At 38.5% G+C, this 15,728-nt stretch overlaps 1 protein-coding gene across 3 annotated transcripts in view; it reads right to left on the minus strand.

Annotated features, from left to right (window-relative positions):
• ERICH2 (glutamate rich 2) overlaps positions 1-15,728 on the minus strand; it is a 30,079-nt gene that overhangs the window by 11,443 nt on the left and 2,908 nt on the right. For 2 of the 3 annotated variants that reach the window (XM_014063767.2, XM_014063769.2), the window contains 6 exons: positions 13,395-13,431; positions 8,575-8,608; positions 8,292-8,340; positions 5,418-5,454; positions 1,590-1,673; positions 801-883 (listed from right to left, as the gene is read on the minus strand). In XM_014063767.2, the coding sequence (XP_013919242.2) occupies positions 801-883; positions 1,590-1,673; positions 5,418-5,454; positions 8,292-8,340; positions 8,575-8,608; positions 13,395-13,431 (324 nt within the window). The remainder of the gene's footprint in view (positions 1-800; positions 884-1,589; positions 1,674-5,417; positions 5,455-8,291; positions 8,341-8,574; positions 8,609-13,394; positions 13,432-15,728) is intronic. The other variant, XM_014063768.2, reaches the window with a different exon arrangement.

Consider the following 15,728-nt stretch of genomic DNA (forward strand, 5'->3'; position numbering starts at 1 on the left):
GCCAGTGTCCAGAGGAAGTGCCAGACCGTGACCCGACAAAAGCGCGAACGTTATAAGCGCGCCGACAACACTGCGGCGCTAAAACCGCGATGTCAAATGCGCACCGACAACAGCGCGCCGACAACAGCGCGCCGACAGAAGCGCGATTTAATTTAAGGTAAGGTTTAGGGTTAGGTTTAGGTTTAGGGTTACGTTACAGCGCGCTTCTGTCGGCGCGCTTTTGTCGGTGTGCTTTAGGGCTAATTCGTCGCTCATCCGTCGCACGGTTTTGTCACCGCGCTTTAGTCACCGCGGTTTAGTCAGGCACGCTTTTGTTGTGCGCGCATTTGTGGTGGAACCGTGCCAGACATACCAGCAGAGGGCAGAGACAAGCTGATCCTGAGGCTCCACAGATCCACAACTCCTATATCTTACCAGGGTTCAGCTGAAGCCTGCTGTCCCCCATCCAGAGCCCCCCAGCCTCCAGACACTGTGGGAAAAGTAGCCACAGCAATACCAAATACTATTCATAGGAATCTCCAATCAAATTTGATAGTGATTTTGCATATTTATTGCTCAAATGGCTGCCACTTTATGAAGATAAAGAGACTGCATGCATGCAAAATCATGCATGTCCAGAACCATACTGAAAATACCAAATTAAAGAACCTGTTAAACTGACATAGCCAGAACAATACATAGAGGAAATAAGGCTACTCATGGTGGAAATGCTTGTGTGAATCCCAGCTTCTATTCTCCATCCCAACAACAGACAGCCATCCGTATTATCTATAAAGCACAAATGCAGACATAAATCTCACCTGATTCTTCAAGGCAGCCATGTGGTCTTACTTTCACCTTTGGACTTTTCTTTTTCACAATTCTGGCCACTAAAGGATTCCGTCTTAGCATTGCGTTTTTTTCCCAAACAATAAAAAAAGTATAATTTTTTTTTAACCAAAACAAATTTAGCCAATAGAATAAATACTAAATAAGCCACAAAGTTTCTTTTTTTAAAACTCTTTCTACCTGATTAGGTCAGAATTACTTAATGTTTAGGGCCAAATTAGAAATAAAATTAATTGCATTTTACATGTAACATGCACATTTTTTTTAAAAAATGCACTTATGGTGTTATTTAATTTTGTGGAACAAAACAGCTATTCAGAATTAATGCTGCATTTCCATGTCTGTGGACTGAGAATGGAATGGGTCACGTATGATCTTAAACTATTATTGGAGCATCATTGCAGAGGGTACCTCTATCCTCACACCAATTGCCATAAAGACCAATACAATTATGGAGGTCTTTTCACATGATTATTTTGTTCTGAACTTCTAGCTGTCACAATGGCAATAGACATTCATGAGGCAGCACTTCCCTCTCTCTCTCTCTCTCTCTCTCACTCACACACACACACACACACACACACACACACACACACACACACATTTAAAAAACCCTATTCTACAATGTTTCAAGAGCAGGCTATAAAACAAGATCTACAAAGTTGGGCAGCTGAACAACAGTTAACTATTTAAAAAGCTTGATGTCAGCAATTTGTTCTTGTAATAGAATTAATTAACAACTCAACTGAAGTGAGACTTACTTTTCTAATGATTTAGCTGTACATAACAAGATCTGCTTTGACGGAGTGTAAGGTCTGCTCGTAGGTTCATTTCCACATCCCATACTACCTTGGTTAAAAATTAAAAAAAAATCACTGCAAATTTTTTTAAACATCAGTGACAGAATAATGATTCTACTAAAATATAATTTTAAACAACTGCTATAACTTTTTATTTTTACTTTCTTGTATTGCATCTTTTCAAGGTTAGGGTAAAAGGTTGATTTTGGCACAATGATAAGACAAACAGAAGATGGACATAAAATAATTGGTGAACTATGGAGTAATTAATACATTTTCCAAAGTAATAACCAACTGTATAATATATTTCTACAGAGAATAAATACATTATTTCAATACTTCAGTTATTGTAAGTTTGTCTCTTAAATTTAAATAACTTAGAGAGTGACAAATGAAAACATTATTGAGTCAAGTTCAACTCTGGCTAACTGTCTAAACATATCTACACAGGTTTTTTGGAGCACTGAAACAGTACTGAAATGGTTTGCTACCCCACCTTTTTCTGGAATATTGTTAAATGTCCTATTTTATAGCCCTGATATTCCAACATCAATAAATACATTAATATCGTGTTCATTGTATAATAGTTCCCTAATTTTAAATATTATCTTTTTTAAATAATTCTGTACTACATCTTAGTTATTGCTCAATATTTTTTAGCTGTGAGTTTTCACTGTAAAACGTTTTTACAATGTTTACATCATTTATTCAATATAGTTTATGAATAGTTCAGTACATATTTAAGTTGGAAATAAACTAGTACTATGCAGAAACCTTTCTGGGATTGTCTAAGGTAGTTTTCAGACTCTGAAACTCCCATCAAAGGAGTCCATGCAAATTCTCATTTTAATACCCTTTCTCAGAAGGTAAAGCTGTTCATACTCAGAGAAACCTTTTAATTATGTCAGTTTTACTGAAATAAATGTTAACTGAGAGTATATCTACTTTTAGCTTCTTAATTTTGTCTATGTGCTTTTGATTGTTTTTAACACTACTTACACAGTGTTATTATAAGTTCAAGCACCTTTGGCATTGGAAAGTCATAAATACACTGAATACAGTGTGTGTGTAAAATTAAAAATTATCCAATCTTATTTTGATCTATTTAAAAGCTTCTTTTGTGTTTATTTTATGAAACATACACTTAGCATTCCATTTTCATATTTTTTCATATCAATACTGATATGTATTATATTTGCCTGAGGTCAAATGGGACTTGCTTCTTCTGAACAAAACATACAGACTGCAAAGCAAATATGCTGCTATAGACGCTGTTAATTATCCCTAATGGGAAATTGTACTTTTTAAAGGCGGGGGGAAAAATCACACTAACATCAGAAAGCTAGGATGGGACATGAAGGTATCCCACAGATCAACCTGCTCAAATTAGACAAGAATGCATTACAGTTACGGTAGTCTTTGATTTACAACCACAATTGAGCCCGAGATTTCTGTTGCTAAGTGAGAAAAGTTCTTGTGAATTTTGCCCCTTTTTATCATTTTTCTTGCCTCCATTGTTATGAGAATTACTGCAGTTATTAAGTTTACCCAGGTTTGGGAACCACTGCTGTAACTCCACAAACAGGCTGTGACTGCAATAGCATAAGCAACCGTTTGCAGTACAGGCACCCACAGGATCTCGTAGCTTTGCCAAATTGTCAAAAAACAATACCGCACTGCAAGCTCCATCCTTTACATATGCACAGGTGAGATCCCAACGTATGTACAAAAACAGGGCTTGCACTGAGATGGTGCAAGGATGTTTTGCTCACTCTGCCCTCCTTGCACCACTTCTGTGGAAGCTGGGGGCTTACATGAATATCGCAAGGAACCCATCTTGGCAAGTGAAAGGAAGTGCTAAGGCAATCTTCTGCCAGAAGAGGCTTTTATTCCTTGTCGATAAAAAGGACGCAAAGAGTGGGTGATGCTGGCCCTTGGCTGACTCCAGCAAGTTCAACTATGTGATGTCGCTGTTCAGTTACGTCCTGCAGCCTAGCATGCGTTTCTGCTATTGTAAGTTTTTAGAAGAAAAAAAGAAGAAGAGATACTGGGAATGATAGGCCACAAGAACTCAAATATGTCACCACAGGAAAACTGAGCTTCAGTGTCTTAGACAAAACCATAGAAATGGAAAATGAGAAAAGTTCTGAATTATTTACTGAATTCTTAAATAACAAGGTCAAAGGATATTTTAGCACAGGCTCTCTAGAAATAGTGTGAGCGAACCAAAGCAAAGCAAACCCTAGAAGGTTTAGCTGATCCAGGATCATAATCTAGGCATAATGATAACAAGCATTATACACAGGTAAAATCCAGATAAGATAGCACTTAGGAAAATTAATGGAATAAGAATCAGATTATGAATGTTTTCATAAAAATCATACCCAGTTGGATATTATGGTGGTAGTGGTGACGGTGATGTTTTGGTGGGAGTGGGAGTTGTGAGAACCCAGTGGAGCTTGGTTTCTTTACTTTATTAAGAATAAACTACATGAAGTTGAATAGCCCATTCCTCATTTTTACATTTTATTTACATTTACAGCACACCTGCATTGGACCCAAGATTGATGTGGAAAGTTATCCAATCACTAGAACTAAATATATATTCAATGAATATTTGGAATCAGCAGAGATACATGCTTTCAACAAATCTGTAATAAACGAATTAAGTGCTCCCAAACGTTTTGAGCTAACAGGTGGCTTTGAAATTTTGAAAACATGTCATATATAGCAAAAGAAAGTGGCTACTGTGGGGGTTTTGTTCAATCACCAAGTCCCATTAGACACCCCAGAGAGTACAGACTCCTAACCCCCAGTTTATCCTTAACATTTTTTTTCTCCGCAGAGTGGTCATTATGTATAAAGCTAGATCTAAATGGATTTTTATTGCCTAAGAACTTTGGGATCCAACTGTATTCTTGTTAATACAGATTAATCTAAGGGTACTTTAAATTATTTTAGTTTTAAACAAACTAAAGGACTAAGGGAGACATGATAGCAGTGTTCCAATATCGCAGGGGCTGTCACAAAGAAGAGGGAGTCAAACTATTCTCCAGGGCACCTGAGGGTAGAACAAGAAGCAATGGGTGGAAACTAATCAAGGAGAGAAGCAACTTACAACTGAGGAGAAATTTCCTGACAGTTAGAACAATTAATCAGTGGAACAGCCTGCCTCCAGAAGTTGTGAATGCCCCAACACTGGAAGTGTTTAAGAAGATGTTGGATAGCCATTTGTCTGAAATGGTACGGGGTTTCCTGCCTAGGCAGGGGATTGGACTAGAAGTCCTCCAAGGTCCCTTCCAACTCTGCTATTGTATTATATTGTATTGTAAATATCTAAACAGTAAAACGATGGCGGCTTGGCAGGCAGTAAGGGCAGTCTCTGTAAGCCCATTGGGATTCACAGGAATCCTGCTAGCAATTCTAGCATGTGTTTTACCTACGGTATATACTATACACCAGGGATGTCAAACTAGCAGCCCATGGGCCGGATGCGTCACACATAGGCAACGCCCATCCCAGCTCCACAAATGGGAAAAATGTCTCAAGAGATCATGTGACGGCAACATGACACAGTAAATATGACACCCATGTTAAACACCAACTGAGAATCAGTATTAGTTCTTCCAATTGTGATTTCAATCCTATTTGTATTTACTTTAAAGAATGAGATTTATTTCTAAACTATATCCATACATATACAAAATTATGACATTATTATCAATCTCTATTAACAAGGTATGATGTTAAACTATAAGAAATATACCCTCCACATAATGTGCCCCTTACCGTGGGACTGTTTGAACTGGTTCAATAATTACTTCCTCTAAAAATAGAAACAGAAAATTGTAGTTTGTTTGATGCGGGATCAATTTATTAATCATAATTTTTCTATTAAAATGGAAAGCACAGAATGATACCAATGTCTACAATAAATATAAAATATATTTGCTAGACTTTCCTTAACTTCTTTGAGCGAGGGATTTTTCTGTGGCCTCTAAAAGCAGCTGTCATGGGTCTCCTATTCAAGAGTTTCCATCTGACCTGACTATTTTGGATAACTTTAGATCTGCTGCCAACTGTTCCTTGCTACGAAATGTTGCACTGAGAGTGGTGGCCAGGCAACTCCAGCAATTAAAGGAAAAAGCTTATTTGAAACCATTGCAATAGAAGTCAAATACAGCAGAAAGTTAGTTTTGGTTACTTTTGGATGACTTATGGAAAAACTGTGATCAAAAAATGCAATCCTATTCCTTCATTTCGCAACAGCTTTTGGTATGATCAATCATGGTATCTTCTTGGACCATTTCCAAGGCAGTGAGGAGGGAAGGACCAATTTGCAAGATCTCTCTTCCGTCTTGAAGGGGCAGGTCCAGTCAAGCAACGGGGAGAAAGATCTGGCCTCTTTAACATCTCACATCCTATTTCTCTTTTAAAAATCTCTCAAGATCCCTTTAACATCTGGGGGAAATCATCTATTGTCATAGGGTTCAGTATTATCAAAATAATCATGGACCTAGACCAAACAAACAACTTAGTAGAAGTGCTGACCAGTGCTTGGAGGCTATAAGGGTCTGGATAGGGAGGAACAGATTCAGACTAAATCCCTCCACGATTTAGTTTATGGATCTAGTGACTCTAGAGAAATACCATCTTGACTCTGAAAAGGACTGTGCTGTCCCATTCAGAAGTGGCTTGCAATTTTGCCATCCTTTTAGAGCAAGGGTGTCAAATTCAAGGCCTTTTGGTCGGATCTGGCCCATGAGGTGCTTCGATCTGACCCATGGGGGCAACCTGGAAACAGCAAAGGTCTGGCCTGTGGTGCCTCTACCAACAAAAACAGAGCTCGGGGGATGCTGCCCATGGCCCTCCGTTTTCACTGGCAGATGGTTGCAGGAAGCCATTGCAGCCAAAAACAGTGCTCGGAGTCTGTTTTCACTGGCAGAGTGCTTGGGCCACCACAGGTGCCCCTGACACAAGTGAGATCGAGCTAGCCACCCTACTCCGAACATGTCCACTCTCTCCCCCCATAGGTTAAACACAACCATGATGCAGCCCTCAATGAAATTGAGTTTGACACCCCTGTCCTAGAGTCACAATTTCTGTTCAATAAGGAAGTGGTAGCTGCGACCAGGAAGCAGCCATTTCTGGATCTGCGGGCCTTTTTCACAGTCAAGGTCTGTCTATTCACCTCCTGGTTGGATTATTGTAGTATGCTGTGTGTGTGTTGCTCTTGAAAAACATTTGGAAGCTACAGTTGGTATAGGCCTAGGCAATGATGAGTGTGTATCCTGGAAACCTAACTCACCTCGCTCCCTTGAGAAATGCACTGGTTGCCAGTTGGCTTTCAGACACAATTCAAGGTAGTGACTCCTGTGATGGAATGTAGTAGGCTGCATCACAGGAGGAAGTGGGTGCGTTCCAGAGGAATAAGAGGCAGGTCAGTCCAGATATAATGTATGAGACAAAGAGGGTGCAGGCAGCCCTTCCCTAATAGTTTCTCAAAAAGTATGGTAAATACAGATAGTAAAGTGCTTCAATTTGGCAAGATTCTGTCGACTGGAACAACAAAGAACTGAGCTAGAAAGAATTATCATATATCCTGCCTCTATTGTTTCTGCTCCAAGTCTGTAATCAGTGGTGTTGCCCTGACAGGTCAGCAGGACACTCATGCTAAGCAATTCACTTGGTTTTCTCTCTAGTTTCCGACATCTTCCATTTTCAACCAACAGGAATTGTATCCACCTGTCAGGATTATGCAGTACTATTGGAAAATTTATTTCAGGACGCTATCAGGGCTTCTCTAGGTTGGTTAGTTTGCCTCTCTCCAGCCCCTATTTGGGCATCTCCCAAATTTTTCTGAATGTGAAATAAAGAAATCTACAGGACAGAAATAGTTCTAGAAAAGCAGATATGTCAACATAGTGCAGTTAACTGGACCATATACAGCAGGATAATTAAAACAGATTAATTTTTGAGCAATCTCCCTTTTTACTTCATAGAAGAAGTGAAAAACTAATTGAAACTGACAAATATAGGGGAACCTGCACGCACGCACGCACACACGCGCACGCACACACACACACACACACAGGACAACTTCCTTCATTTTCCGAACACTGTAATGAGGAAAAATAGTACAATAGGTTTTAAAGGTAAAAACACATTTTACAAAATTTTTAAAGCAAAACAGCACAAACTTCCTTTTCTTTTTTTCTGAATTAAATTACTGAGTTTTCCTTTCGAGTCTGGCCAGTAGTTGGTATCAATAATAAGAGGGCTTGGAAGAAACAAAGTGCTTATGGAGAGAGCCAACACCTGGACAGAAATGGCTGACTAATGTTCTGAAGGGAGGGAAGGAAGACTTGTGCTTTTAACAATCCTTCTGTCCACACTGATAACAAGTCAGTTGATCTTACCACAATGATGACTGTGACAAAGTATTACAGCCTTTCACACCTTGAAGCTATAATAGGATTAAGCAGAAGATGACTAATCCAGTATTCTTAACAATGTCTTAAACCAGATTCATTCAAGAGCTAGAGATTTGATGTGGGTATGTCCAGAGGCCAAGGGAGGGAAATGGAGCATGATTCTTAAAATGTTACGGGGGGGGGGGGCATGATCCCATGGGTTTTAGTTATGATATCATGTACTATTTACCTTCTGGACGAAACACATGCAATCTTCCATTATGTTTATTCTTTTGTTCCTGCAATACAGACAAGGTAAGAATTGCTATTTTACTTTAAATTCTTTACTGGGAGTGCTCTTACTAGAATAACTTCCCCAAAAAAAGATAACACAGTACAGAATGTGATTCTTGATTACAGTTATGTATATTCAATGGATTAAAATGGATGTTTTTCATTAAAGCTATTAAATACCAGCATACACGTTCCTTTTAAAGATAAATTTATAGCAAAATCCAGATAAATATTTTTACCTTCATTGCATCTGTCCTTCCCAAACTATTATGCCTAGTAAAAGATAAAATAATTTATGCAATGAGTATATGCAGAATGGCATAGTGAAATGCAAATAATGCTTCAAAATAAACTTGCACCCCAAAACTGCTCTCTAGTTTTCTGGGGATCACTAACTCTTGAAGTGGTTCACAAATTGTGCTACAATATAGCTTTCTTAAGCATTTTTTAAAAGAATCATAACTGGCAGAGTTTATACAATTCCCCTTGCTATAAACCATAGTTTATAAATCACAAAGATTAAGTTCATAGAACATAGCGTGCCAAAAAATATCCCAAGAAATTAATTATGGCTTAGTGTATATTGACAAATCCAATTTGGAGTAATAGTTAAGGCAACAGGGTAGAAACCAGGAGACTGTGAGTTCTAGTCCCACTCTAGATACAAAGCCATGTGGGTCTCCATCACTATCACTACAGAAAACTGTAGCGACTGTCCAGGCAATAACCAGGAGTCAAGACTGACTCAAAGGCACAAAACAATAATATACAAATGGAAGGGGTTTTAGTGATCTTCGGTGCAAGTGCTACTTCATTCAGAAGAACCATTGCCAGCAATCCTTATAAAAAGATACAGAATTCCTTATAATATACCTGATACACAAAGAAACCATAACCCAGTATGTAAGCAGCAGAAAATATCTACCTACTACTTATCTTTCAATCACTGCTAAGTGACAGAATACACGGTAGCAATCAGCCTGGAGATCTAGTAAGAGATTATACTATCCTGCAAGAATAGGAATACTCTCTGGTTTAATCTTCCCTCTAAAAACTACCAGGTACAGTTTAGTTAGTAAAATGATTACAGGTCCCCAGCCCAAAACTATTTGGTGGCTCTCCTGTTTTCACCTAACCATCATCTCAGCACATCCCTTTTGTCCTTTCCATGAAACTTCTATTTTAAGATTATTGTGTCACAACTACATATCTCCATTCCATCTATTTATGGAAAGCAGCTCCAATGTCTGACCAGCCTCTTATGTCTGACCTTTGATGAATTCCCAACTTCCTTATTCCACTCCCAATGCAAGTTGAAGCCACTTAGCACCACAAGTCTGTGGGTCTCCATCACCAACCCAGCAATGGGGTCAAACATATTGGGCATGGATGTTGCTCTATAGCAGGAATGGGTGATACAGCAAAAATAGCAGCAGCAGCTGCATCTTGCCCTTATAGTCCAACTTCAGAAACAAAGCCTAGTTTAACTCAGTTAATCTGCATTATAGTATTGCTGGTTGCCGAAAGAATCTCTCTCATCTTAATTGTCATCCCCAATCCCACCAAGTCACCAATGGGAACACTTCAAACTTTCTTCCTTGTTCGTTCCACACTCAGTTAATACATTCCAGGTAAAAGGCCTTAACCTGATTATGGTGTTAAAAGTCAGAACCAATACTTAAATTTGCACACTAGGCTTGTAGAAGAGAGTTCAATACCATTCTGTTGTGACCCCTTAATCTTGGACCTAGTCACAGCACTTGCATCAATAGCAAAAGACATTTTTCAAGAGTCGCTCCACATAAAATATGCTCTATAGTAGGCAATGCAGGATGTAGTCAAGGGAAGAAACCCTAAGCATGAAAAAATCAGAAAGGAATGGATGGCATACTGGTTGCAATTATGCAAATACATTCCTTGCTACAGTCACCACCTCTGAATCTAGCAACAGCAGAGATTCATAAGACATTCTCTCTTATCCGGTCATTATTTAAATTAGGCATTAGTGTACTGATTGCTTCTTTGGAATTAGTTAATAGGAATCAGTGGACCTGGGTGTTATCAGCATACTGATGACTCCCTTTTTAAAGTTCCAAATAAGTTTCCTTGTGGTTTTAAGTACATTTTAAAGAGTTGGGGACCCAACATGGGGCATCAGTCAGTAGCCCAAATACTGCATAGTCGTCTCCCAGAACTATCTTCTGGACATGTCCAAAGAATAGGACTAGAAACAATGCAAATAAGGCATTCTGCAAAGAATTGTTCCTAGGTCTAGTTCCAAACCCACCAGATCACACAGACAGATACAAATGGTTAGACTACCAAAATATCCAATAAACTATCATCCATCAAGACCAAATGTTTCACAATGAGGAAGGAAAAAAAAGTTGGGCTGTGAATGACTGTGGGGGGGGGGGTTTGTATGTTTAAAATTGTATTTGTATTTGTATGTTTTACTCTTAAAAAAATGTATAACTAATAAAGACTACTTAAAAAAAAAAGACCAAATGTTTCAGCTGACATATGACCAAATATCATGTCAGCTGAAAGTCAGATTGTCTTGTCTAATCAATATAGTTAAAATCTTAAAACGAAGGACTATGTACTTAAAAGTAATTAAAACCAAGGACTATAACTCAGCAACTACAACCAGCCAATCACATAATCCAAAATCTGACCAGGACTCAGAAAGGTATTTAAAGGCCCCCTAGACAAGCACAATCCAAAGAGCACTGAAGAGGTCTCCTTGAACAGGAACAAAATGTTTGCAACCAAATCGCCAAGCTCGGAGTTCAAATAACAACATAACTACCAACCAGAACTACTAATATTCAAAGACATTTCAATAATTAAAATCACCTGGCATGGAAAACAAACTTCTTCAATCAGAAACACTTTCATTCAACCTTACTGAGAAATATAATATTTGAGACTGGCCTATATTACAGAAATCTCTCTGGCTCAAGGGAGGGCTTTAAAAAAAAAATCAGTTTCTTTTCAACAGGCAGGCACACATCCTACCTTCAGGAAAACACCACAAATCTTCCCTAATTGTCTGGGACAATCTCATCTTGAGAAGCCCTTGGTGCTCTCCGAAGTTGCTTGTTTTCTTGCAGACGTTTCATTGCCCCAACTAGTGTAGGTGGGGGCTCAGACCACCCCCATCCACGTAGACAGGCAAGAATTCAGAATATAAACTGACAACTAACAGTACTGCTTACTAGCACTGATGATGTTACCTAGTTCTGATAATGAAATGTCTGCAACAAGCAAGCTCAGAGAGCACCAAAGTCCCCTCATTTCAACCCTGAGTTACAAATAGTCTCCTTTATTGTCTTGAAAGGTTTCTTATCTTGAAAGATTTTAGCAATGAAAATAGATGAGAGTTAGAGAGAGCTTCGGGTCAGAAAACAGAACTCCTATAGACTATGGACCTACCACTGTCTGTCCGTCTGTCTGTCCATCTCTCCCTCCCGCTACATCCAAAGCAGTCTGGCAGGCAAGGCTGGGAGAAATTAACTCCCTCTTTTTCATTTGGTCAGATCTTTTAAATGCCAAAGCAGTGCTTTCCTCAGGAAGAACTCCTAGAAAACAGATGTTTTCCTAATAATTGATTTGGCATTTTAACATTGAATTTGGAAGGCCCACCTTTCCAATCACATGGATTCCTTTAGTTAAGACTCCAGCCTGAAAAAAAATAGGGAGGCCAAACCGTAGCCTGTTTTCTTTACAATACCCTAGATCTGTGATGTTGAACCTATGGCACGTGTGCCATAGGTGGCACACGGAGCCATATGTGCCGGCACACGAGTCAGCTCTAGTGCACATGCATGAACCAGCCAGCTGATTTTCAGCCTTCTCGAGGGCTGGGGGAGGCTGTTTTCTCCCTCTCCAGGCTTCAGGAAGGCCTCCGGAGCCTGGGGAGGGCGAAAAACGGGCTCAAAGAGCCAACTAGAAGTTCGGAAACGATCTGGAGGCTTTCCTGGAGCCTGGGGATGGCGAAAACAGCCTTCCCCGGCCTCCCCGGAGCAAATACCAAGCTCAGCTTGGAGTCAAGTAGTGCGGCAAGTGTGGGGGCGGAGTGGAGGGGGGTTGTGTGTGCATGCTTATGTGGGGGCACTTTGCATTATGGGTACAGGCTTATGCATGGGCGATTGCGTGCGCAGCCTTGCATTTTAGGTTAACCATCACTGCCCTAGGTTGTAGCATTCAATCATTATCGCCCCCTGCTGGCTATTACCCCAATATTTAACATGCTCCGTTCCCATTGTGTTTATACCATTATATTTAGCTCTGTTAATGTAAAAAAAAAACTATTCCCCTGCTTCCTCTCTTAAATACCACAGAACCTATTTTTCCCATACAAATGGAAAAAATATATAGTAACTACGAGTATATACGTTCTAAAATTACACAGCATTCTAAGCGCCAAATGGATAATTTTATATGCATTTTAAATTTATTATAGCGTCTACTCAGTTAAATTTGAATGTGTGGTACTGTATTGGTCACATTGCCAATTTTAGGAGTGTCCATAAAATTGCCAGTAATTAATTTCAACCAGCTCCTCCTTTCCCCAGGATGAGAAGAAATTTCCATAGAATTCAGAAACATGCAACTGTTTACAATATTTGAATTGGCCTCATAAGCCATTGTTCTATCTGTGAACTTTTCCCATATCTAAAACAGATACTTTCTGCTTCCTTATTTTTTAAGAAAAACAGCTTTGGGACAGCGTAATCAAATGAAAATAGAAAGTGGGAGGTGATGAAGCACTTCCTCCAGTTTCTTTACCAAAGTTGCATTTCCCTTTGAAGAGTTTTGTGGAAGGAAGTGAAAAGAAGCTGTTGAACCATCTGTGTGCAATGTACAGTTAGGTTCTTAGTCTACAGCTATTTTTTTTTCATTTAAGCCCCATTTATTTGGTCAAATTTAATTCCAAATAGGGATTAATTGATAAAAATTGTTACTATTTTATCAGGAAGAGAAACCTGAGACCAAAAGATCTTCCATTCTCAGAATGCTTAAACTCCCCTGTAGCATTTTTTTAATTCCTTACCTTGTCAAAGGCAAACAAGTTTCTAAGATAAACCCATCTGTTAAAAAAACAGAAAAATATCATGTATCAATGCCTTCAAACCTCACCTGCTTTAGTGTATAAAGAAGGTCAATAATATACAATAAAAGAAGTTTTCAAGATATACTTTATATAAAATAAAACTTTAAAAAATAGTAATCATGTAATAAATCTAATTGGATGAATTGATTCATGCAAAATAAAGGTAATGACTTGGAAATATTTGGGAACTAGATAGGTATGCTAGGGCTACCAGATCAGGAGAATAAAAATTAGAATGACCACAAGATAGCAAGAAACAATTAGAATTTTCTTTTTTTCTGCACCAATCTGAAGATTATTTAGATTTTTACAGCTCAGATAAAGTCTTAAGCTATACTGATAAATTTAAAGAAAAAATAGAAATAAAAATAAGCATATCTGACAACATTACTAATGTTGAAGAGTAAGTGAAAATATGAAATAGTTTATTTATAAAATCACATATATTTTATCAATTTAAATGTATATTAATATATGTAAATATTTAAGACTAAACACAAAGGTTGAGAATATTTAATATTTTGATATATGACCCTCTTGTTATTTTTTTGTGCAAAAAGTTAGCAAAATGGGCTTTTATCAAACAAATGGTTTTTCGCTTGGAGTGAAAGCAACAGATATTAAGAAAATACTGTTATCACCAACACCATCATTTTAATTAGAAAAAAAATGTCCTCTCAATATTCTAATGCAGGGACTTATGGGATCAAAAAAGTTCTCAATCACACTATTACTGTCATCATTCTTGACTTTTGTACTGCTGCCCTGATGGAGCACAACCTACTCTGTATGCAAGAAGAAGATTTCAAATCCATTGCCTGGCATTTGGATACAGTGAAGAAAAACTCACACCTGAGTCTTTAAATCACTTTAAAAAGAAAAAAAATCAGGCATGCCAATTATTAGGAAAAGCCATCTGTATAGAGACAAAACCTTCCTTGCAGTATGTAAGGTTTTGAGTTTTCAGTATCTCTTCATGACAATAACTTGACTAAAAAATCCAGGGGAAAAAAGGGTGCGTGTGGAATAGGGTTGATATTTGAGTCATATTTGTAACAAATTATAGTCGTAAATAGCACTATGACATCTCCAAGCATGCCCATTAAGTTTTATTATGTATGTAAATTCTATTTAATTGTACCAGGAATCTCCTAAAGCAGAGCTATCAAACTCACAGCACGTGGGACAGATGGATCACATGCTGGCCATACCTACACCCAGTTTAGTAAAGGGGGAAAAAGTACCAATATGTCATGTGATGCTACCGTAACACCCCGAGTTTGACACCCCTGTCCTAAAGCTTCCAATGTAGTAATTTATAAACTGTTGTCTATGGACCACAGATTGGCAGATACTTTGTCACAGCCTTTCAATGTTCATTGGCCAGAGTCTGTTTAAAGTTCTCCCAGGCACTGGGTTTGTGCCCCATCAGACCACACCCATTCAGTGCCTCAAATCTCTGCTTCAGTACATTAATTGCTGGCCTACTGGTCAGACACTAAATCCTTCCTCTATAACAGCCTACTCCCTACCTTTCCTGCTAATCAGCTGGCCAGAGTCTGCTGCTGTCTGTGCTCCCACTTCCCCATATTCATTGAAGATCAGGTAGCTGGATCCAAGCCAAGTCCTGCCTCAGCCCCACCTTCCCTGCATTCAATACCAGTCAACTGGTTCACAAAAGTCATGGCTGACAACTGATATATTGAAGCACACAAGTGACAATATATGATGTTGATGAGAAATGTTTAATGATCCGTGAGCACAGAAAGTTTGAGACACACAGTGCTAGAAAGAAGAAACAAGCGAATAATTATGGTTGTCCTTCATTTTTTGGAAATAAACATCTGTTATGCAGTAGTTAAAAGTCATTCCATCTTTTCTGAAATGTGGGATTAATATACAGTACTGTGTGAGGCAGCTTGCATATGACCAATATCCTAATCCCAAATCTTTTCTTAATTTTTCGCTTGGGGGACTTTAAGCAATATATTCATATCAGCATCTACTTTAGAAACCCAAAAAGTATAATTCTTTCTCACAATTTCTATTATGAAACATTTAACATCATCCTGATACATAAAAGTTGGGAAACTGCATATACAATTGGCTATATTCCATTTTTGGATGGAGAAATTTAGGAGGTCTCTGTGATTTAAGCCACAACACAGGATGTGAGGCTCATGTCTAAGAGAAGGAGGAGGAAGAGAATTAGACATTTGCTTTCCACATGTTTGCTCTGAACAGCACTACTGTAGAGAGACAAAAATGTCAACT

The sequence above is a fragment of the Thamnophis sirtalis genome, unplaced genomic scaffold, assembly GCF_051295495.1.
Source record: "Thamnophis sirtalis isolate CommonGarterSnake01/CBP01778 unplaced genomic scaffold, rThaSir2_p1.2 scaffold_1, whole genome shotgun sequence".
NCBI lineage: Eukaryota > Metazoa > Chordata > Lepidosauria > Squamata > Natricidae > Thamnophis > Thamnophis sirtalis.